We start from the raw sequence: 25,419 nt of genomic DNA on the forward strand, positions 1-25,419 counted from the left end.
TTGTGATGGCAAAAATCTGGAAATTAAAGAGATTCCCATCAATTGGGAAATGACTGAAGTAGCATATAGTTGTAATGGAATACTACTGTGCTATAAGAAATGAAGAGCTTATTGATCTTAGAAAGGCATAAAAAGACTTGCACAAAACGATGAAAAATGAAGTGAGCAGAACGAAGGGAACATTGTATATAGTAACAGCAATGTTGTTTTAGGAATTATTTTGAGAAACTAAGTCATTTTGACTGTTATAAATACACAAATTAAAAGGACCATATGAAGAGAGATGCTATTTGTATCCAGAGAAAGAACTGATAAGTAGAAGTATGTATGGAATAATTTTAATATATATATTATATATTATATATATATATATACATTTTTGTGACTAACAGTAGCCATCTATGGGGGAGGAGGAAGAAAAAAGAAAAAAAGAAATATACATAATGACGTATATTTGGAGGGAATTGCAAGTGATATATGGTACTTTTGCAGTTTCATGTGGAATCATCTTTTTTATTGTACTATGTTATAGTTCCCTGAATTGAAAATAAAATATTTTTTAAAAAGAAAATGATATTCTATTATTGCTAAGCCAAGAGGCTCTAAAAATCATCTTAGTTTCCCCTAGTGTCCCTCTTGAGCCCCTACCCCATCAATGAATCGTCCCATATAACATTTTTAAGATGAAAAAGAGGAAAAATCAACACAACTGATCGATATGTTGGGGAAACATCTAAGAATATATGCAGTCTACAAGACATGCAGTATATACAAGTACTTTCAAACTCACTTTCCTTACAACCTTGTGATGATAATCAAACTGACACCTATGGCAATTTAATATGTAAGAAGAATTTCATGTATATTATATGGTAATATAAATTATTATTTTCATTTTAAATATGGAGAAAGCAAGGATCTCAAAGATGAAATGGCATGCCCATGGTCATATGAATGCCTTCCCTGCCAATCCTAAGAGGCTTTCAAAGACATTTGAGACAGTATAGGAAAAAATCTATATGGAAAGTAAATTAGAAAGAAAAGATAAATCCAGCATTTTTTTTATCCTGTTCATTTTAGGTGTGCAGGCTATGTTCTAGCCTGAAGTGGGATTTTGTGGCCCAGGGCTCCCGACTCCAGGTCCAGGACTCTTTTCACTCTGCTGGGTCCTTCCAGATAGGTTTTATAATTGGATAAAGCCATTAGAAATATGTGGTGACCACTTCTCCTTCCTCCCTCTTCCTCATCCTCATCCTCCTCTCCTGTTTTGCTATCATCTCCTCAGTGGCAAAAACTTCCACTCAACCTCTGACAGTATGTATATTTGCACCAGTAGTGATCAAAAACTGGTTTAATCAAACCAAATGAGCAGAAAAGAGCCAGGATATCAAAAGTAAAGCTCATACCACTACAAACCATATCACTTCTTGGTAACAATGAAGAACTCATAAACCTAAAGAAGAGAAAGAATAAAAAAACTTTAGTTACTTTACTTTTTACTTGTCACTTATATACAGACTTTGTGGGAGTATAATTTGTAGGTATAACACATATTTTTAAAAAGTTAACTTCATTAGGTATAAGTGAATGGTGGTCACTGACAGGAATAGGGCATCCTCTATCTCTTATCTCTGGCTCTTACTCTTTTCTCCTTTTATGTCATGAGACTGCGTGTGACAGGGCCACCTATCTTCTTTTAATATTTTTTTAAATTTTTTTGTGTAGATGTATATCTTGGGAATTTAAAAATTACCAGGCTGGTTTACTTATGCAAAGCATGCTTACATCTGGAATATTTAGGGAAAGAAAGTGACTCACTGTTGTCGAAATTCCTCAAGGGACAGAAAAAAAATTGGAAAGTATTGAAATGAGGATTTGAAGTAATTTCTTCATCATCATTATTATTGTTATTATTTTGGATTCTTCAGCATTATTATGAGGGGAAAAGTTGTTGTGCAATACTTTATTCAGAAATGTACCACAAGCATTATGCTTTTGTCAGCATACTCTTTGAGTTTTTTAAGTCTCCTGTGTCTGAATTGTGGTTTCTTGTTTATCCTTTTTTCCTTAGTTGGACTGTAATGTATGGTCTGTCAACCCATGAATCTTTAAAATGTGTGATTCAGGTATTGTTGTATTCTTAAAAAATAAGTAAAAAAGAACTGTGTGGTAGAGTCATGTATCAAGGGGAGATGAGCTGGAGGAATAGTAACACACACTCACATTTCAATAGTTCTTTCTTTAACACCCTATGAAGCAGATAGTCTAAGTATGATTATGCCCATTTTACAGAAGAGGAAAAAAGCTCAGGAGTTAGAAAATTGTCTCGATGGGTGTTCAGTCTTCAACTTTGATTTTATCTGTCCTTCCCCTGTTCCTTCCCTGCCCCTACCATTGATTATGACATGTTGGCCCCAAGCAGAATGAAGACCCAGGAACTCAGAAGCTTCAACCAGGCAGGACTTGACTGATAGCTCCTCTTTGATTGAAAATATGTTTCATTGAGTAACAGATGTTGAGTTCTATCTGAGGAACTCTTGCTGCAGAACTTGCCTGCAGTAATTAAAGTGGGAGGAAAGTAATTATGTGAAAGAGCCCAGGAGATTTAGGTCCCAGCTGTGGAGGACTAAAAGAGAAAGTAATCTTCAACTCCCTGAGAATGTTAGAGAATTTTTTTTAGAAAAATAAACTGGAAAAAGTAAGGAAACTGACAGATGTTGAAGATCCAGCAGTTCCACCTGTCTTGTGTTTATTCAGTTGCTAAGCATTTTTCAGTCAGTCAAGAATCTGGGAGTCATGTCCAACAGATTGGCAGGTCAGTGGATAGATAAAGAGAGAATAGTCAGCCATCATCAGAAATTTGCAAGAAGTAAAAATTATAGCAAATTACTGAGCCAAGGTGTTGTGCTGGGCATCGTAGCACCAAGTATGTCTAGGCAGGTCAGAAGACAGCAGTGCAGCAATGTTGGAAAAAGGACAGTAGTTTGGGAAACAGCAAAGCTGAAGGAGTAGCCATATATGAGGAACATGACAGACGAATTAAATTTAAAATATCGCCAATACTAGAGGGAATTCAGAGGAGACACTAATCTTCTGAAGGGTTGAAAACCATTTGAATGGTAATTGAAAGAGCCAGTCCCAGAAAGGCATTCAAAGACATCTGAAAGGGTACCAAAAAAACCTATCTGGAAAGAGAATTAGAAAGAAAGGTTAAATCTGGCTATTTTCCTCCTGTTGATTTTAGGGGGTGTGCAGAATGTTCTTGTTTCTTCCAGGAAATTGAGTCATAGTTATTTCGTTTGTCTGAGGATAATAATAAGGAAAATGGTAGCAACAGTAATGTTTGATAAGTGTTTTAAGAATCCAGAGCTGGAAAGGAGAGATCTTAGAGATTTAGTCCAGAGGTTCTTTACCTCTTTTAGGGTCATGACCCCTTTTGACAATGGCTGGGCAAGTCTATGGACCCCCTTCTCAAAGTAACGTTTTTCAATGCATAAAACAAAATATAAAGAATTACAAAGGAAACCAAATATATGGAAATAAGATGATCAGACTATATTAAAAACAAGTTAATGTACCTAAGGTTAAGAAATCCTGATCTAGTTCAACTGGTCACACATCTATGTAAGTACCAGTCAGTCAATATCAAAACCCAGTTCCTTTTATTCCAAATCCCAATCTCTTTCCATTATACAACCCAGCCTCTCAATCACTTGTTTCTGTATACTTTGTTTTATTAACACGGTTGCTATAAACGTCACGATTTGAGGTTTTATTTTGTTTTGAGAGGATTGGGGAGCAGGGAGCCCTCTGACTGTGTTGTTATGAAAAACTCTTTGTGAGGAAACAACTTCTACCAATTCAAATCAACAACTGTTCAACAACCTGCCATCTTAGAAAGGTGACACGGGATACTGAGAGTACTTACCCAAGGTCTCATAGCTAAGAAATGTCAGAATTAAGACTTGATCACACAGCCAATATATGTCAGAGGCAGTCAAGTAAATATTTATTAGACAACTATGTGCTAGGCTTTGTGCTGGGTCTTCTGGATTCTGAGGCTACCTCTCTACCCACTCTACCATGTTACCTTTCTACTATTATTAAGAATAATTCTGGAGGCAGAGCCAAGATGACAGAGTAAAAGCACTGACTTGCTAGAGCTCTCCCCCCAAACCCAGCAAATATCTGTAAAAAATGATTCTAAACAAATTCTGGAGCTGCGGAACCCACAGAATGATGGAGTGAAGCAAATCTCCAGCCCAAGACAGCCTGGAAGGTCAAAGGGAAGCAGCTATCATGAAGCACTGGGGGCAGAGCACAGTCCAGCATAGGCCACACAAGCACAGATGGGACCTGAGTAGGCCTGGGAGGAAGAGACTAAATTTCTGGCACCTGTGGTGGTTTCCAGACTTTAAGACCCAAAAACCCCAAGGACAAATTGGAAGGTCAGTGGAAAAAGCCTGTGGGACATGTGTGAGAGAGTAGACTGGCCTGTCCCCAGTCCCAGGACAGCCGAGGGGGTGGAGGAGCCTATGGGAGCAGTAGGGGCAGAGGTGGCTGTTTCTGGAGCTCTAAACCTACAAATTGTGGGGGGATAGAGCAAATGACAGGGCATCTCCTCACCCCCACTTGAAGCAGAGAACTTCCCTGACAAAGAGCTCAAAAGTCAAGTAAATGACTGGAGAAATAAGCAAAAACCAGGAAAAGAATCAAACTATAGAACCTTACTGTGGTGACAAGGAAGACCAAAATATACAAACAGAAAAAGACAACAAAGTCAAAGCTCATCCATCCAAAACCTCCAAGAAAAATAAGGATTGGTCTCAGGCCATGGAAGAGCTCAAAAAGGATTTTGAAAATCAAGTAAGAGAAGTCGAGCAAAAATTGGGAAGAGACATGAGAGTGATGCAAGAAAATCATAAAAAACAAGTCAATTGCTTGCTAAAGGAGACCCAAAAAAAATGCTGAAGAAAATAACACTTTAAAAATAGACTAACCCAGATGGCAAAAGAGATCCAAAAAGGCAATGAGGAGAAGAATGCCCTAAAAAACAGAATTGGCCAGATGGAAAAGGAGGTCTAAAAGCTCACTGAAGAAAATAATTCCTTCAAGTTTAGAACAGAGCAGATAGAAGCTAATAACTTTATGAAAAAATCAAGAAATTAAAAAACAAAACTAAAGGAATGAAAAAATAGCAGACAATGTGAAATATTTCTTTGGAAAAATAACTGACCTGGAAAATAGATCCAGGAGAGACAATTTAAAAATTATTGGACTACCTGAAAGCCATGATCAAAAAAAGAGCTTAGATATCATCTTTCAAGAAATTATCAAGGAAAGCTGCCCTGATATTTTTGAACGAGAGGGTGAAATAGATATTGAAAGAATTTGCTCTTCCCCTCCTGAAAGAGATCTCAAAAGGAAAACTCCTAGTAATATTGTAGCCAAATTCCAGAGCTCCCAGGTCAAGGAGAAAATATTGCAAGCAGCCAGAAAGAAGCAATTTGAGTATTGTGGAAACACATTCAAGATAACACAATATCTAGCAGCTTCTACATTAAGGGATCACAGGGTTTGGAATATGATATTCCAGCAGTCAAAGAAGCTAGGATTAAAATCAAGAATCACCTACCCAGCAAAACTGAGTATAATACTTTAAGGAAGGGGGAGTCATTCAATGAAATAGAGAACTTTCAAACATTCTTGATGAAAAGACCAGAACTAAATAGAAAATTTGACTTTCAAACATAAGAATCAAAAGAAGCATGAAAAAGTAAATAGGAAAGAGAAATCTTAAGGGACTTACTAAAATTGAACTATTTACATTCCTACATGGAAAGATAATATTTGTAACTCGAGACTTTTCTCAGTATTAGAGTAGTTGGAGAGATTATATACATATAGACAGAGGGCACAAGGTGAGTTGAATGGGAAGGGATGATATCTAAAAAAAATTAAAGGGTGAGAGAGGAATATATTGGGAGAAGGAGAAAGGAAGAACTAGAATGGGATAAATTATCTCTCACATAAAAGATGCAAGGGAAAGCTTTTTCAATGGAGGAGAAGAGAGGGGGTAAGAGGGAAAGAGTGAATCTTATTCTCATTGCATTTGGCTTCAGGAGGGAATAACATGAACACTCAATTTGGTATGAAAATTTATCTTACACTACAGGAATGTAGGAGGGAAGGGTATAAGTGGGGGATTGGCGAGATGATAAAAGAGAGGACAAATGAAAGGAGAGGGTAATTAGAAGTAAACACTTTTGAAGAGAGATAGGGTCAAATGAGAGAATAGAAATAATGGAGAGCAGGATAGGATGGAGGGAAATATAATTAATCTTTCACAACATGACTGCTATGGAAGTCTTTTGTATAACTACATGTGTATAACCTATATCAAATTGTTTGCCTTCTCCATGGGGATGGGTGGGAAGAGAGGAAGGGAGAGAAATTGGAACTCTAAGTTTTAAAAACAAGTGTTAAAAATTGTTTTTTCATGCAATTGGGAAATAAGATATACAGGCAATGGATGAGGATAAGAGAAGGGAGGGGTGTGATAGAAGGGAGAGCAGATTGGGGGAATTGGTAATCAGAATACATGCTGTCTTGAGGTACGTGGAGGGGAGAGATGGGGAGAAAATTTGGAACTCAAAATCTTGTGGAAGTGAATGTTGAAAACTAAAAATAAATAAATTTAAAAGAAAAAGAAATTATTTAAACAGGCTGTACATTAAGTACCTAAAAAAAGAGTAATTCTAATTGCTGCTATTTATGTGGAGTACTTTACAAATATTATGTCCTTTGGTCTTAGAATAACCTTGGGGTCAGCCCTATAGGGAGAACCCTAAACAATCTTTAACTGCTTGTGATGCACACCAGCCTCTACTTACCCCAGTGACCATTCATTCTGACCACATTCACACAATTCTTTGTTAAAGTTATGATCTTCCATGAGTTCAACCCAAATTTCTGGGTTCCAGCACTCAAACTTCTAGTTTTTTAATTCCAGAAATACTATGGTTTTCACACACACATACACACACACACCCCTACACCTACACATACATACACTATACTGACACATTTTCTCTCTAGCCTTTAACCACACATCCATACATCAATTCATTCTTTCCAACCAAACCATGCTTCACACCTCACTCATCTCTGGATACACATTCATCTCCTCTCCTCTCCTCTCTCTCTCTCTCTCTCTCTCTCTCTCTTTCTCTCTCTCTCTCTCTCTCTCTCTCTCTCTCTCTCTCTCTCTCTCTCTCTCTCTCTCTCTCTCTCTCTCCCTCTGTCCCTCCCCCCATCCCTCCTTCTCTCTTTCCCTCTCTCTCTTTCTTTCTCTCTCTCTCCCTTTTTCTCCTTCTCTCTCTTTTTTTCTCCTTTTTTCTCTCTTTCCTCCTTGACTCCCTACTCTTAAAATACACCTTCCTTAATTCTTTGGCCTCAGATGTCCTCTGCAAAAATACTCATGTCAAATGTTTGCATACAATATGCAGTGGATAGAGCACCAGTGCAGGAGTCAGGAGAACCTGAGTTCAAATCTCACTTCAGACACTTGACACTCACTAGCTGTGTGACCTTGGGCAAGTCACTTAACCCCAATTGCCTCATCCTGGGTCATCTCCAGTCATCCTGATGAATATCTGGTCACTGGATTCAGATGGCTCTGGAGGAGAAGTGAGACTGGTGACCTGCACAGCCCTCCCTCACACAAAACAAAGTCAAGTACAAGTCATATCATTGTTTCTCTGATGGCATGGTCTTCTTCGGCAATGAAGGACAAACATGCACACATTGTCTCCTCTGGTATAATGTAAGTTCCCTGAGAGCAGGTGTTGTTTCTATTATTTTATTTTACTTTGTATCCTTAGCACTTAACACAGTATAGATCATAGCATGATTCAATAAATGGGAAGATTCATTTCCATACTGCCTGCATAGCTTAGGACATGACTTAACCGTTTCAGGCAGCTATATGTCCCCACTGCCAACCATACCTAAGCAAGGAATCCCTAGAGTCTGAACCAGGGCCACTTACCTAGCTTTTCTAGGTTAGTATGGATTTTTCCTCCTCATGTAAATTCTTAATGGCATGTGGTACTATGGAAAGTGCTAAATTTTTGGTAAGAGGACATGGGTTCAGATACCCCTGCTAGCGCTAATTACTTGAGAGACCTGGATAAGTGACTTAACTAACCTTCCATGGGCCTCAATGTCCCTATCTGTAAAATGAGAGAGTTGAATTAAGTAGTATTTGAGGACCCTTTTAGCTCTAGCTCTCTGGCCCTACAAATTTAAACTCATTCCACTGTTCTTTCATATCTGGAGGAGGGGGTGTTTAAAGCCAAATCTAAATGGACTGGTTGTAAATTTATGATCCAACCAGAACTTCATCAAATTTGCAGTGACCAGTAGACACCACAACTTTAGGAGTCCATAGCTTTATGATGCTTACTCAGCATCTCCCATGGCTAGGATAACAGCTAGTGTGTTGGAAGCACTCCCTAATGATGTAGGGGTGGTTTCACTAACAGCCTGTCCCTGGGAAAAGGCCAAAAATATATCTTAAGTGATTCCTCAGTTAAAATGTGAATGCCATTTCAGGTCATCTCTTCAGAGGCCTAACTCTCCCCAGGGACCTCATTTGGCTTCTGTTTTTGGAGGATAATCTTCCCCACGGCATGAGCCTGCCTATCCCATGCCCCCAGAGTCCTCCAACGTGACTAGCCTTTTGACAACTTTCCAGTGGTAAAATGAAAAATGGGCGCAATAAAATCTGGGGCTGGGATAAAGAAATGAGATTAGGGGCACTGTGATGGCCCCAAGCCCTCTTCTGCTGCTACATGAAAGAGCATGACATTGTTAGCTGTTTTAATAGCCACTTGCCTCCCATAGTCCTAAAAATCCAGTCGATCTACATTTGAAGCCATGGGCTTTCATTAGAGCCCACGTTTATCAGGAAGGATTGTTTGGGTGTTGTTTTTTTCTCTATGGAGTCTGGATACTACTGAGCCCTCAAAGGAATCACATTAAAAGTTGCTTTGCTTGATTTCACATGTGCAGTGACTTTCAGGACTCCCTCCCATTCCATTCTATCTAAGTTTCATGTCAGTCTTTCCAAGTGTTTAAGTTATGTGTGCCAAGTGAAGTAACGCAATGACAAGAATAATGATGGCTCACGTGTCTAAGACACTTTGAGGTTGAAAAAGTGTTTTCCTCAGAATTTAGAAGGTAGAAAGTGCAAGTGTTATTATTAGCCCCATTTTATAGATGAGGAAACAAGCTTATAAAGTTTAGTTAAATGATTTGATCTTACTCGCATACCTATTTAACTTTAGAATTGGGATTTGATTCAGGTCTTCTGATCCTTTCATTTTTCTGGATAGCTAAATGAAAACATATACACACACACACATACACATGCACACGCATGTGCATGCATGCACACACACATGCATGCACATATTCAAAAATGAAAGTGATATCAGTTTAAGCTAAAAAAATTTTAAGACAATGGAAGCATCTCATCCCTGGTCATAAGTTGGACAAGCACTTTTTTGTGATTGTACCAAGATGGAACTAAGCTTCCTTGGTGTGACCTGAAAGGCATGGTTCAAATACCAGCTACCTGTGTGAGCTAGAGCAATCATTATTTCACTCTCCAGCACCATTTCTTCATCCATACAGTGAGATTTCCTTAAGGTACCTTTTGGTTCTAAATCCTGTGTTTTTAAGTGCAAGAGCCCTCAAAAGTGGCTAGAAAGATAGCTTCCAAATATTTCATTTTGTGCTGAGGGATATTTTAGGAAAGGCAATGGGTGTTCCATCTTTTCTCGAAGCTATTTATTACAGTCTATGTATCATGCTTTGCCCCCTGAGATGCAGTCATGTGTGATCTTGCAACAGACCATGGCTGCATGAATAATGATTTTCACCAGGTAGGTGGTGGAGAGCTGTTTGTTGATATTTTTATGAGCACGGCCAGCTTCATAGCAAATTACTAGGATTGGGTGGCATTTTTGCTTGGCCATGCTACTAATCACTCAAAGCCCTGAGAAACAGTAAGGGATAAAGCAACAGCTGTAGAATTAATGTAACAGAGTACTGTGGGCACATTACTCACAGCATGTTCTCCCAAACTAATGGCACTGTATCTATGTCAACACTGCATGATCCTGGTGTAAGGACCCTGGATGACTCCTGTCTGTGGTTGGCTTGGTTTAATGTGCTAAAAGAGTCAAAAAACTTTCCTTCATTTGCCTGGGAAAATGTTTACAAAATAATTCTTTGCTCCTCTTCTATTCAAAACTTAATTGTCTTCAATATTTGTAGTTTCAGACTTAAAGAAAATTGACAAATACAAATCATGTAACAGACATGGATTGGAGGCAAAACCAAATCTTAGTTCACCTGTCTAGAATTGAAAAGGAACTTAGAGGATTCTCTCCTCCTGTATTAATCAAACCCTGTCTTGATTCTGGGGAGCAGGGGGCGGGAGGGACTTAAAAATGAAGCTATAGGATAATCAGCAGATAACTAGAATTTCCTTAGTCCCCTTTGGGTATGTTAATGGCTCCAAAGGAAGATTATCACTGAGTCCTAGTTGTGCTACTTCCTAGACATGTAGCCTTGGGGAAATCACTTAAACATCTCTAAGTCTCAATTTCTTCATCTGTGAAATGGGAACCATCCTTGTACTACCCTCCATGAAGTTCTTTTTTGGGGGTGGGGGAAAGTGAGATAATAGATATAAAGTGCTTTGCAAACCTAAAAGCACTATGGAAGTGTCAGATATTATAATCATCCTCATGAGGGCCTTAACGTGTGACAGTGTGATATTTTCTCAACGTGTTTGTTCCCAATTTCCATATTTCTAAGGACCATGCTCACTTTCTCAGCACATGTGGGTTAAATTTCACTAAGCAGCAGTTGGTGTCTTTCCTTTGGAATCAGTTTCCTATCTAAAAGAGGAGAATTATCATCTCTATTAAATCTGGAAATAATAATGAGAAGGGAATAGGTAGGTTTTCACAGACAATTTTCAACCACAGTTGATATATCCAGTTACCTAGTTGATTGAGTGGTGTAGAGAGGTGGAATCAAGCTGAAATAGAAACAGGGAAACCATACATAAGTATCCCTGTGGGCGTCATATTAGTTTTTAAATGTAATATTACCTTTGCTTTATTGTATTTCTGTTTATTTTGTTAAGCCTTTCCCAATTCTATTTTAATATGGTTTGGGTACACTCACACTCGAGGTCACATGTTTGATACTGCTAATTTTGAGTATAAAAGATCCCACTGTGTTTATTACCTGTTGATTACAACAAAACAGTTGATTTTGTAAGGCAGAACACATACTTCAAGAGTCTCCTTTTACAAAGTGTCTCTCATGTATATAAAAATAGAGGTGATTCCCTAACGTATGCAACCAGAAGTAACTTTTTTCCATGATATTCTGAATATCAATGAAAGCATCACAAAACGATGAATCATACTTGTTATAGTTCTTAACAGTTGTGGAGAATTTCATGCATAAAGTCATAATGTAAAACTACCCATAGATGGTAAGGTTGTCCAGATGTTCCTTTAGTGTAGGACATTGTACATATTGCATGCAACCCCAGAACCATAAAGGCCTTCCCCAGGTACTCAAAACTAAATAGATAAAAATGTATATTGTCCAGATTAACAACCTGTTGAGTAAATTCATCAATACATGTATCTTGGGTTGGACTATGAATTGAATAGGAGGAAAGTAAGCTAGGTTCTGTTGGGATACTTGGGCAGTCCTTTTACTCATCCCAAGCTGTTCCCTGACATTACGATTCACATTGTCATTATTTTCTGCATGATGTAATATGAAGTGCTCAAAGTCTAAAGGTGTTGTACTAACACATTTGCATGTTTAAGGCACAAGCATGGGTCAAGAGTTGGAGGAAAATGGTCTTGCTATCTATATGGCTTGGCTTCTTGGGATCAAAGAGGGCTTCATAGTTTGCTTCCATATAGCTCCTGTGGGGTTTCTTTGGCAGAACTCCCTAAAGTAGATTTTGTGAGCATATGATCCCCACTCTCGGTTAAATGGGGATTAAAAGACGTTTCTAACTCAGTCAGGTAGAGGTTTGGGACAAAGGAAAGTAAATTCAGAAGACAGACTACATATTTGTCTGACTTGCCTGTCCTCCAGAAAAACTTTGACTTTGGGGATACAACTCTTGAATCTTTCTCCCCTTAAGGAAATTCCTCTTTCTCTAGTCTGTTAAGTAGACATGGAGGGCCTTGCCTTTCTAAAAGAGCTAAATATTAACCTCTGAACCGTAAGCATAGAAACTGAGATGATACATTGATTGGGGAATGACTAAAGAAACTGCAGTACATGAAGGTAATAGAATACTACTGTGCTGATGATTAATGTGATAAATGCAGAGAAGCAAGGAAAGATTATATGAATTGATACAGAGTAAAGTAAGGAAACCTAAGAAATCAATAGGCACAGTGGTGTACAATATAAATGAAAAGAACAGCTATTCAAACAAAAAATGAATATTGCAAAATTATAATGAATAAGCATGTCTGAAAAGAAGAGATATGAGAAGATACTCTCATGCTCACCCTTTGCAAGAGGTAGGAAGTCCACAATTATCTTACATTGTGCCTTCTTAAATGTATTCATCAGTTATGCTGAGTTTTTCCATTTTCTTTTTTGTCTTTAAAAATTACTATTTGTTATATGGAATAACTGAGAGAGGAAAGAAGGAGGATATTGGGGAACATGATGATACAAAAAAAATCAGTAAAAATTTATTTTAAAAATATACAGATGACAGAGACCATCTCCTTTTATAGAAAAAGGCTAGCATCTTAGCTGAGAACTCTAGCTGAAGTTCAACAAATGGCCACAACTCATGGAAGAGAGAGAAGAGAGGGAGCCAAGGTAATGCAAAACCAAACAGGGAGAGATGGCCCTATAAGAGCAAGCAATGATTTTAACACAACACGTTGGCCAGCCTCTAGCATTATTTTGGTGGTGTCTCCGTGTGTGAGACCTGGCCACATATTCTACATATAATGTGTGTCTACTCTTACTCCTGATGGTTGGGAGGGGAAGTATTCCAGTCTTATGAGGGAAGTGTTCCATTGCTACATTTCTTACAATACTATTTACTAAATGTCTGACAACTAGAAGATCACACATTGGTGCAGGCACTTATGAGCTCTGTCTTTGACTAAACCCTGACTCACAGAGTCCTTAGATTCAGTAGATCCAGAACAGAATAGGGGGAGTGGTATGAAATCCATCTGTAGAACTGGTGAAGCAAACAGCTCCCTGACACCAAAGCTCATCTTTTCCATGTCAGTATTCTCCCTCTGATGCTATATAGGCATAATTTATGGAATGTCACATGCTTTTAAGAACACAAATTTCACAGTATCCCAAAGGAAATGGTGTATGATTTAAAAGGTTGTCGCGTATGGTTACCAATGATTTGTGTGTGAGAAGCGGCATAAAATAATAAAAGACATCATTACGGACACATGTTTTAGAAAAGTAGGAGTACCAGTTGTACAATAAGAGTGAAGGGCATCACGGGCCATCCAAATATTGCACTGGTATCCACAAAATATTAAAGGAACCAGGGCAAAGCCTTAATATAGTAGTTCTCAAAGAGTAGTCCAAGGATGTCTGGATCCTCTAAACCTTTTCAGGGAGTCTGCAAGGTCAAAACTCTTATAATAATAATGATAAATACTCCTCCTTTTTCCTGCTATATATCTATGTGAGGCCAGATTTTCTTCATCTACTTCAACCAGAATAACATATCACAATAGATTGAATGCAACAAAAATGTAAGAATCCATCTCTTTTCAGCTGAGCCAGACATTGAAATGATTTGCAGAAATACATAAAATAATGCTTCTTCCCACTATAGTTTCTTTTGTTTTGGAAAATTTGGTCATTTTCCATGTTACCTTCTGTTTATTAATTTATTTAATGGGTTTGTTATCACCATTTTGAATTAATTTAATTTTTAAATTATCAGTTTTAATTTCTACTAGAGTAAATATAAATACATCTAACCAGATAACCAAAAGCTCTGTGGAATCCTTAATCATTTTAAAGAGCATGATGGGGAATGGTCAAAGGATATGAATAGGTAGCTTTCAGAAAAGGAAATCAAAGCTCTCTATAGTCATATGAAAAAATGTTCTAAATCACCATTGATTAAAGAAATGCAAATTAAAGACAACGCTAAGGTGCTACCTCATACCCATCAGATTGACTAATATGACAAAAAAGGAAAATGGTAAATGTTGGAAGGATTGTGGGAAAACTGGGACACTACTGCACTGGTGGTAGAGTAGTGAACTGATACAACCTTTCTGGAGAGCAGTTTGGAACTACGCCCAAAGAGATACAAAATTGTGCATCCTCTTTGATCCAACAATACCATTACTTGGTCTATATCCCAAAGAGATCCCAAAAAAAGACAGGGAGGAGGACCTACTCATACAAAAATATTTATAGTACCTCTTTAGTGGTGACTAAGAACTGAAATTTGAAGGAATGGCCATCAATCAATGAATGGCTGTACAAGTTGTAGTACGTGATTGTAATGGAATATTGTTGTGCTGTAAGAAATGACAAGCAGGATGGTTTCAGAAAAACATGGAAAGACTTACATGAACTGATGCCAAGGAAAATGAGCAGAACTAGGAGAACATTGAACATAGTAACAGCAATACTGTACAATGAACTGAATGACTTTCTCCCAAACAAATCACTCCCTCTATGGTTAACCTTGAATCTTGAAACAAGAAAACTTTTCAGTCCAAAGAGATGAATGCCAGAGTGGTGTTCCCTACCCAGGATCAGTCCTAGAAACATTAAAACAGTTATCCCAAAAGAGGAAAGATTCCAAGAAGTGAAATAAAATAACCAAATGAGCCCTGAAGTTAGACATAATCTAGAGCAGGCTCTGAAACTTTAGCAAATTTCTTATCTTCTCTGTGCCTCAGTTTTCTAACCTGTAGATGAAAGGGTTGAACTGTATAATCTCTAAGCTTCCTTCATGCTCTGAGTCCTATGGTTAATGGACCAAAGCTCCTAAATCACTGCTGAAACAGAATCTCAGTCTGAGTTGCTGGCTCTATTATAATTTATAGACTTGTAAGTTATTTTCATTCTTTCATCCAAACAATTTCTTTTAAAAATTTTAATGCTGCCAAAGATACCTACTTCTTTAAGAACATCATAAACTTTAGAGCTGGAAAGGGACCTTATTAGATCATCTATGCCAAGGGTTAGCAAATTACTACTGTTCCCATGAGCTAAGAATGGTTTTTATATCCTTTAAATAAAGTTTAATTACATTTAAAAATATAAAAATATATTCTTAGCACCTGGTAAAGATACCTGGATTTGATGTTCCAGGAGTTTGTTGATCCCTGGTCTAATACAGTCCCCCTGTTTTACAGATGAGGATACTAAGGCCAATAGATGTTAAATACCTTGCCCGAGATCACCCAGATAGTAAACGGCACACTGAGAATTTGAACTCAGTCTTCAAATCTAACGTATTTCCCATTTAGCCAAGTTGACTTCTCATGACCATTAGCTAATATTTTTAATAGGAGAGGGGGCAAAGAAATATTTAATGCTGCTTTGAGAAGGAAAATTAAAAAGCTTTTTTTTAGATTGGTGATATGTATATAGGGAGAACTAGAGGGAAAGGGGAATATTAAAAACATAAGAAAACTTTCATTTTTTTTAATTCAACCAAAACTCCATAGGATTCTGTTGACATCACCATCAATTCTGCTTACTTGTGTTTCTTACAAATGCGTAGTTCTTATAATTATAAAATGGTGCATTCCACCTTAGAAATTTAAGGTGTGAAGAACATCAAAGCAGTTGAGGTTTCATGGCCACATACAAGTGTACACGCATGTCAGAGTGAGAATTGTGAGGCATCCTTGACTTTGCATAGAAGTAGATAGGTTTTGCTCTAGTCCTAATGGGGCCAGGAGGAGCAAGAAGGGATGTGGCAAAAATAAAGATAAACAAGCTTCCTGTCTCCAGGTGGAGGTCAGTACCCGCCGGCAAGAGAACTTCCTGAAGGAAGGAAACTCACATCATCTCTCTCTTCACTTGCTCATGTCATGAAAGAGGATCTTGATTTCCATTTCCTAGAGATGACTCAGGAATTTGCTTATTAATGAAGCCAATAAATCTTAGGGAGAAAGATTAGCTCTTCAAATACTTTGATTAGTTACTTCATCCTAAGAGTCTCACTTTCCACATTTATATTATGGAGATAATATTCTACTAATCTCATGAGAACATATATTTAGACCTAGAAAGGACCTTAGAGCTCATCAGATCCAAACCCCTCATTTCATAGATGGGGAAACTGAGGCACAGAGAAGTTAAGCAACTTACCCAAATAGCACAACTGATAGAGTGTCTAAGGTAGGATTTGATCCCACGTCCTTATGGAAGCTAGGTGATACAATGGATAGAGCACTGGACTTGAAGTCAAGAAGACTCAACTTCAAATTCACCCTCTAGCTCTGGTTATGTCATTTAACCTCCTTCAGCTTTAGCTTCCCCATTTGTAAAATGGGGCCAATCATCACACCTACTTCCAGTGTTGCTTTGAGCATAGAATGAGAATAATTGCAAAGCGCGTTTGTAAGCTTCAAAGTGCTGTTGTTATTATCACCATTCTTGACATCAAGTCTGGTGTTCTATTTACTAAAGCATGAGATTTCTATAAGAAAAATACCTAATAAACCTTCAAAGCTTATCAATGTGAGTTGTGACTGTTTTTGTATAGAAATCCTGAAAAGAAACCAAATATAAAAATGCCATTAAGACATAATTATTGATTTGTAGGTATTTTATTACATTCTCCTTATCCCCATTTCCTTCTGTCTTCCCCTTTTATTTAAGGTGGTCCTAGATGTTGGCTGTGGATCTGGAATTCTTTCCTTCTTCGCTGTGCAAGCCGGAGCCAGGAAAGTGTATGCTGTTGAAGCCAGTGCTGTAGCCCAGTATGCTGAGGTAAGCGCATTCATTCACGTTGGGGTCTAGGCTTCGAAGGTTCTAGAGTGCCTTGTGCAGGGTAGCTAGTTCTGACAGCCACATGGAAGTTAGAATAACAGAGGACTTGGACCCCAAGCCCTGAGGCTTCCAATTGGCCCTTAGATTCTAGGAGGCCTCTCTGTATCATTTGTACAACGAACATGAAAATCGTTTATCCATGGTTACGAAGTAAATACAACAAAATTATAAAGACATCCTCTTCTAATTCAACTAATGACAGAGCTCCTTCTCATTCTTCAAATAATAGAGCAGGATGAGAATCCTAAACACTGTCACTTCTCACCATTTTGTTCCCCAAGGACAATAAGTGTTTTGGTTGGATTTCTTGGGTGTAGGAGACTAAACCCCCTCTACCAATACAATATCTGAGGTGGACTTTGACCCCAAGTTTTCCTGACATCAAGTTTAACATTCTATCCACTAAGGTTTCTGTAAGGTGAAAGTTAACCACTGGTCTGTAACGTTAATCGTCTTAGAAAGGTGCTTGAGGGCACTGTCAAGTTAAGCCACGTGCCTGGGATCACACAGCTAAGATGTGTCAGTAACAAGACCAGAATCCAGGTCTTCCTGACTCACGAAGACAGATTGCCTCTCACTTAAGTGCATTACTGATTGGAAATATTCTGATTCACTTAAGGATCATTTATGCTCAGGCTCCTCATAAGCATTTAATTTGTCCGACACTATTATTGAAAAAAAAAACCCCAGTATTCATACTTGGAGGTGCTTTTCAGATTCAAAGCCCAATGGAAGATGCTTTGTTTTCAATACAGAATTGTTAGCCCTCATTGCCTCCTGTGGTTGTGGCTCCAGGAACATGCCATAACCAGAATGCTTGACTAGGTTATCTTTTCTTACCCTTTTGGCATTTTCCACTCAGTATGCCAATCACTGAGTCAGTGGGTCTTTGGGATCCCTGAGCTCAACTCAGCATTGATCTTTGGGCAGACCTCTAAAACAATTCAACATTGCCCACTAGCACAGACAGGTGCCTCTTTATCCCCCTCCCCTGCCCTATCCCCTTTATCCCATTTGGCTCCCCTGGCCAGATCCAGTTCTTATTTTAATGACATTAGTGTCAAATTCTTTTAGAGGAGTGGTGAATAAGTGTGTACTAATTGGTCATATGATCATTTTCAAGCTTTCCTTGCGTTTCCCTGCAAACATACGGTTTCCAGCCAATTCATGTCTACCTATTTCTTTGGCTTATACTTCCCCTTGAAAGTCCTATAGACAGTTAGTTGACAAATCTTGTTGACTCTACCCACCAAACATGTCTCCTATCCACCCTCTTCTCTTTACTCACATGCGCACCAGTCTCACTGAGGCCCTCATCATCTCTCATGTTGACCATAACAATGGACTCCAAGAGGTGTCCACTCACTCACTCCCTTCTCCAACCCATCTTTACCACAACTGCCAAAGGGGAAGCTTTCTCAAAACATAATTTGAACGCCACTAGGAATGTCCATGGCTTTCTTTTGCCTCTAGCATAAAGCACAAACTTTTCTATTCAACACTAACACTATCACTATCTTCAGCTTAAACTTTTGAGACTCTGCCTTTCTCTTTGCATGCTCAAATAGAAATCATTTTGGTTAGAAAGTTCCCAAAACACAAAGTTCAGTTCCCTCTGCCATGCACAGGCACAGGCTGTGCCCCATGCCTAGGGAATGCTTGTCCTCCTCACACCTGGTTTCTATAACTCCTGTCCCTCCTCATAACTCAGTTCATACACCTCCTCCTACTAGGAGACTTTCCTGATTTCAATAGTTGTTCGTGATCTCCTCCATCTCCTCAACCAAAAAAAAAAGTTTACTTATTTTGTATAAATTTAATATTTTCTGGTCTCGATGTATGTTATTCTCTCCTACCCCGGTAGGATATGAATACATTAAGGTAAAGGACTGCTGTATGTTTTATCTTTGTGCATCTAGCACGTGGTATAGTTCCTAAGACACAAGCACTTAATAAATATTTATTGAATTGAATTGAATTGAAGACCCAGAACGCTATCAGAAGAGGGGGGGGGTAGGAGAAGGTGCCAACTGTGAGCCCCATATCATCTCAATATTGCCATCCACCATGCGGTACAAGTCAAAATAAAGCAGGAAGGAAATAGGCAAATATTAAGCACCTACTATGTGCCAGACATTCGCTAAGCACTTTTACAAATATTATCTCATTTAATCTTCACCACAACCCTGGGAGGTAGTTGCTGTTATTTACTATCATTATTATTATTATCTGACTGGCTGAGGTCACTGTCCCTTAGCCTAGCATCCCATCTGTCGTCACTATGCACTGCTACAACTGAACTTGTCACCCTCACAGAGACCTTATATTCTTTCAGCTTCAATTCAGATAACACTTCCTTATGAAGCTTTCCCTCATCCCCCTAATTTTAAGTTCTCCAGTTTTCTTTGGTTTATTCTGATCTTTGGTGTCCTTAATGGCACTGGAGAAAAATATCTAGTTTCTCTGCCATTGACTCAAGCCTCCACCAATCCTACTCCCCTAATCTTGGGCATCCCTTGTGTCCTAGTTTCACTTACCAGTCAAATTAGCTGCTACAAAGAAATGTTTACTTCAAAGATATAGTGAGAACGAACGTAAAAACCTGGGGAGAAGGCACAGAAGCATAATCTCTACCTTGTACCTTAAAGCACCTTGGACCCTGGGACAGGGAGGGCAGTTAGATTCATAGATTTACTCAATTCCTATAGAGCATGGTTCTGCCAAGGTCATATTCCAAAGCCTCCTTGCACTGGCACAGAAGCACTCTGCTGGGCTGATAACAACCTCCAGTCTGGAATTGTGCCTCCAAAGTCTCCATGGCTGAAGCTCCCAGGTCTGGGGACTCCACTGCCTCTGCCCCTTCCTGGAACTGAAAAGGACAGATGAAACAGGTGAAAACCTCATGTTCATTTCTTGAGATCATGAGACCTAAACCAGTTAGGGTGAAGGGGCACAGACCTCTTTCCAAGGGGACAGTCATGCTGCTTAAGCTTCAGTCACATTGAACTACTCTGGATCTCAATTTTCTACTCTGTAAAATAAAAGGATTAGATTAGATGAAGTCTGAGGTCCCTTCCAGCTGTTAATCTATGATTTTTGTGAGCCTATAAACCTCCTTCCTTGCTCATTAATATGCCATGTGCTGTCTTCCCTCTGGATCTTCATTAATATAGTATTTTACCTGGAATGAGTGCTCAGTAGAGATCTGTTGAATTTGGCAGTAAGCTGATGCCTCTAGAGCTTTATCTGAGGCATTTTTTAGTTTGTGTTGGTATTTTTTCAGGGCATGGGTCTGTTCATGGTACACCTAGTTACTTGCCCACTTTCCTCAAACAACATCCATTTTTATAGATATTTTGAATTTATTGACAGAAAAAAAGTATAGAAATTCCTAAAACCAGTGTGAGGTATGAAGGGAGAGCTGACCCAGAGTCCATCAAAATGGGTGGCTGAGAAGTTGGCCCCTCAAAGGATGCCATCTTGGATCTGCAGGCACCACCACTATAGATACTGTGTATTTTTAGGCAGAATCTGAACCAGCAGACATTTAATTTTTTTTTTTTCCCCTGGAGGCTTCATTCAAAAAAAAAAGATAAAATTATATAACAGGAAAAAAATGGACCAATTTAGCAATGATATACAGTCTCTGGATTCTAATCAAAACTTCTCATCTGAAATCTTCTTCTTGTACAAGTCTCATATGTGCTAATGAAATTGAATATGAATATATTCAACTTACACTGAATTCAACTTTTATTGCACACTATAGTCCAGCATTTCAGTGTGTGTTCCCGTTGACCCGGGGAAGCCACACAGAGGAGGTAGGAGTGATATTTGAGCTGGACCTTAGTGTTTGGACAGGAAATGAGTATGGCTCCTTTCCAGCTTTTGAAATCCCATGTTTTTCTCTCTTTCTAATGTATGGCTATTCTCTGCACAGTCCCAATGATTCCTTCATTGGAAAAACACTGCTACTTTTGACCTGAATACTTTGCAGCAGCTACAAATTTAATACATAACTTTGGTAAACTTGGAGACCAAAGGATGAAGTTAGGTTTATTGGAACTGTATTTCTTCCCCACTGTTGCTTCATGTTGGGTTTTATCCTCTGCAGGTCTGGTCGGTCTTAACTCTGTTCCCACTGAAGTGGACCTTCTCCCACCTCTGTTATTGCTACTGTCACTGTGATTCTCGATGGTTGCCTTTCTTTTATATCCATTCCTGTAATATAAATAGGATCATAAAATAGCTCTGGAAGGGAGGCATAGAAACTATACAATCTATTTTCTTTATTTTATAAAGAAACTGAGACCTAAAAAGATGAAATGGCTTTTCCCAAGTGATTGTATGGTAATAACGTAAGGCAGGAGAAGGTAGTAAGTGGGTAAGCTTCTAGATAGGTAGTTCAATGAATTAGAGTGCTAGGCCTGGATGTAAGAAGACCTGAGTTCAGATTTGGCCTCTGACACTTAACTAACTGTGTGACTGTAAGCAAGTCACTTGATTTCTGATGGACTCAATTTCCTTAACGACAAAATGGGGATAATAAGAGCATCTCCCTTTCAGGGTTGTTATGAGGATCAAATGAGATAATTTTTAAAAGTGTTTAGCATGGTGCCTGGCACATTGTAGGCACTATATAAATGCTAGTAATCATTATTATTATTTAAATTAGGGCCCCCCCACTCTTTTCTCTGTATATTTTCTCCTCTCTTAATCTTGGCAGCCCCTTTGCAAGTTTGCAAGTAATTCCTAGACCTAATTTATATATCTGGCCTAACCTCTCTCCTGAGCTCCAGTCCTACTTATCTGACACCAAACCCAGCGCTCTTTCCACCATGCTACACTAACAATTAATTTACCATCAAATATTATGTAATACCTTTCTGGAAGGCTAAAATAACCTAATTAATTACTTGGAGAGATTTTTTTTAAAGCTCATACTTTCTCCCAGTCCAATCCAATGCACTCTGTAAGACATCTTTTTAAGCACCAACCAAGGTCAAGAGGTTATGCTAGATACTAGGAAGATACTGAAAAATAACTCCTGTCCTTAAGGTGCTTTCATTCCATATTACTCCCCACACAAGTCATAAGTCAGAAGATCAAAGACATTGATCTTGCCCAAGACATTAAATCCTTCCTTAGCCAGGATTCCAATTCAAGTTCCCTGACTAGATTCAGTGATCTTCTACTATACTAGGCTGCCCTCCCAGTGAAAGGCGTACACCTTGAGAGCCAGGGAGAGAAGGTGCTTTAAATCACTGTTCAAGCACAGCATGGATGCTGATACCAAAACATTCTCCTTTCTCTGATTTTTTCCTCTTCTTAAATTAGCGTGATGTATAAGATATTGATGACAGAAAATAACTGAGACTATAAGACATACATTTGTAAAGCCAGTACTGTGTATTATTGGAGTAACCCAAAGCTTTGGTAAGAAAAGATTCCTGTACTTAGCATTCTCAGATTCAGAGGGAGATGAAGTGAGCACAGATAATTATAATACAAGTATTAGCTGAAAAACACATTTAAGAGTTTAACAGGGCAAGTGAATTTGAGAGATGAGGTCATATTTACATGTTTTTGGTGGGGGGGGCTTCTTGGTGAGAAATCCAACCTCTCAAAGTCTTGGTCTAATGGTTTTGGAGACCTGAGTTCACTAATTTGCAGAGTTATACAAATTTTCAGCAAGAGCTCGTGGAATCAAGGTCAAAGTTGATACCACTGTGTCAATTTTTCTCCTATTCTCTAAATATATCCCTAACAATCTAAGAATTCATAGCATTTAGGAGACAGGGCCTGGAGTAAACAACTGCTTTATGCAGAACTGAATCTTTAAATTGAAATACCAGCTTCTCTAGACAGTTCATCAAGGAATAAGGAGCAAAGCAGCTTTCCTGTGCTCCAGGAAATTTATGTAAAGCACTTGAATAAACAGGAAGACAAGCCTGCCATGCATGAGGAAAGCCTGCCTACATTGGAGAATCCAGCTGGTGGTGGGATTGTCAGAGGCGTTATTTAAAATAGGCCAAGCGGAATATATGGGTTCATTTGTGCATAGTCCATTACAGGGAGAAAATCCCTTCAGGGATATGGCACCATGATTAATGTTGAAGGAAAGCTGTTTTGGAGAAGAATGTAGAATTCAGCATTCTTACTTACTGCTTCTATTTAGCACCTAGTTCATCTTCTAGAGAGGCATAGGGAGGCCTCATTCATCTCATTCTGTATATATCAGCAGAACATGAATTATAGAAAGGGGTAGCTTGGGTATCCTACCAATATGAGCACTTAGCATCTGATCCCAAAGTGGTACCATTTCTAAGGGCACGTTGCAGTTAGATCGCCTATAGAGAAGGTCTTTTTGGAGATTCCTATGGATGCCTTTTCTTTGAACCCTAAAATAGACATTGTGATCTTTTCTTTACCTATCTCGATTGTTGCCTGGTCTAAAATGAGAAGAGGCTCTTGGAGCAGCTCAGAAGTCTTAAGATCAAAGAAGAGTTCAGTGGCTCACCCAAGGTATTGAAGGCTGCCCAAGCCAGTGTTCCAATTCAGGTACCATGACTCTAAATTCAGTGCTCTTTTACTCTACTAGGATGCCTCCCAGTGACAGGTTATAAACTAGGAGAGCAATAGAGAGGGCACTTTAGATCACCACTCAGATGTAGCTGGATGCTCATTCCAAAACATTCTCCTTCTCTAGTCTTCTCCTCTCCTTACATTAAGAAACACCCCTAACATAACCTTTGACTACCTTCTAAGTTGCTGTAATTAAGGTGACCCAAAAGCAGTATTTCATTTTGATTCCTAATCTGCCTTGCATAACAGTTTCCCTAAAATAACCTCTCAAGCTGTATTGAAATCCTTCACCAGTACTCACTCCTTGACTTCTTCTTTTGTGGTATAGTGGATAGAATACTGGACTGGGAGTCTGAAAGCCTAACTCTAAACCTTCATTGGATACTTACTGGCTGTATTGCTCTAAGTCCTCTAACATTTTTAAGTTTGTTCATCTCTAAATTGGGGACAGTAATCATACCTTCTTCATAACTATTGTGAGAAGCAAATGAGATCATACCGGTAAAGTGTTACAAATCTTAAAGAACTCTATAAATGCTAGCTGTTGTTATAAAATGTTTTACCCTACCCTTTTTTCTTCTAATTTTTCCTCCTTCTTTTGGGACTCCATTCCCAGCATACAATTTACTTTAACCATTAATTGAGAACCCTAGTATTTCATTTTCCCAGTTAGAGGAAGAGTTGTGTGAATACAAGCCAAGATAAAAGGACATCTTTCTGGTGGGGACACTTTACCTCCTTTCCCCTCCAGGATTTATTGTTTAAACAGTCCCTTGCAAGCATATTCTTCAGTTTCTATTTCCCAGAGGCATTTTGTAGTTAATCCCCATCCACCTCAGCCCAAATTCCAACTCAGACTGCAAACTAATTCTAAAATCTGGAGCAAGTCAGTTGCCTGAGTAGCAGATTCCTCACCTGTAAAAGTCAGTTCAGCAGATATTTACTAGTCCATGCCAGATACTAGGGATTGGGTATTGAGGATACAAAGACAAAAGTGAGAAATCACTCCTGGGGACCCCCAACATTTGTACAGACAAGTAAGTTCAAGTTTTCTACAAAATAAATGCAAATAACTAAATAAAGAATAAAGCGCTAACTTGGAAAATCAGTATAGACCTAAGTAAGAAGGGCTACTTGAGCTGGTTTTGTTTGTTGTTTTTAATTTGTTCTCAAAGAAGACCAATGATATTAGGAAAATGATGTCTTGACTTGCAAGTGAATTGAATTTAAGGAAGGCAGGGCTGTGCAAAGTCACCAGCCTCACTCTCTTTTCCAGAGCCATCTGGGTCCAGAGAAAAGACATAGATCAGGATAACTGGAGATGGTCCCAGATGCAATGGGAGATCTTGGCCTTTTTAACTCAAGGTCTTTCCAGGTCTCAGTTTGACTGAGGCAACACCCATTCAGTGATTAAGGCTAGGTAAGAAATGAGGCAAAACAAAGTCCTCTTTTATCTATACTCAAAAAAAAAAAAAACCCAAAACAATCTGGGAGGGGAAGACCCTCAGGGTTTCTAGCCAAAACAGAAACTATTTCTATTTACACTTACTCTGAGCCAACTCACTAGCATTCCCAACTAGAAAGAAGTGGAATTGAGGACTCTGGAATTCTGCTTAGTGGAGGTGGCTCAGAGAGGGCACCTTCCCATTTACACAATGGCCACTTCTCCCTTCCTTCTCCTGTCTCTCTCTA

General features: G+C 38.7%; 1 protein-coding gene across 3 annotated transcripts in view; it reads left to right on the forward strand.

Annotated features, from left to right (window-relative positions):
• LOC140497018 (histone-arginine methyltransferase CARM1-like) overlaps positions 1-25,419 on the forward strand; it is a 274,761-nt gene that overhangs the window by 170,066 nt on the left and 79,276 nt on the right. For all 3 annotated transcript variants that reach the window (XM_072597490.1, XM_072597499.1, XM_072597508.1), the window contains one exon: positions 16,972-17,082. In XM_072597490.1, the coding sequence (XP_072453591.1) occupies positions 16,972-17,082 (111 nt within the window). The remainder of the gene's footprint in view (positions 1-16,971; positions 17,083-25,419) is intronic.

The sequence above is a fragment of the Notamacropus eugenii genome, chromosome 1 (genome assembly GCF_028372415.1).
Source record: "Notamacropus eugenii isolate mMacEug1 chromosome 1, mMacEug1.pri_v2, whole genome shotgun sequence".
Classification (NCBI taxonomy): Eukaryota; Metazoa; Chordata; class Mammalia; order Diprotodontia; family Macropodidae; genus Notamacropus; species Notamacropus eugenii.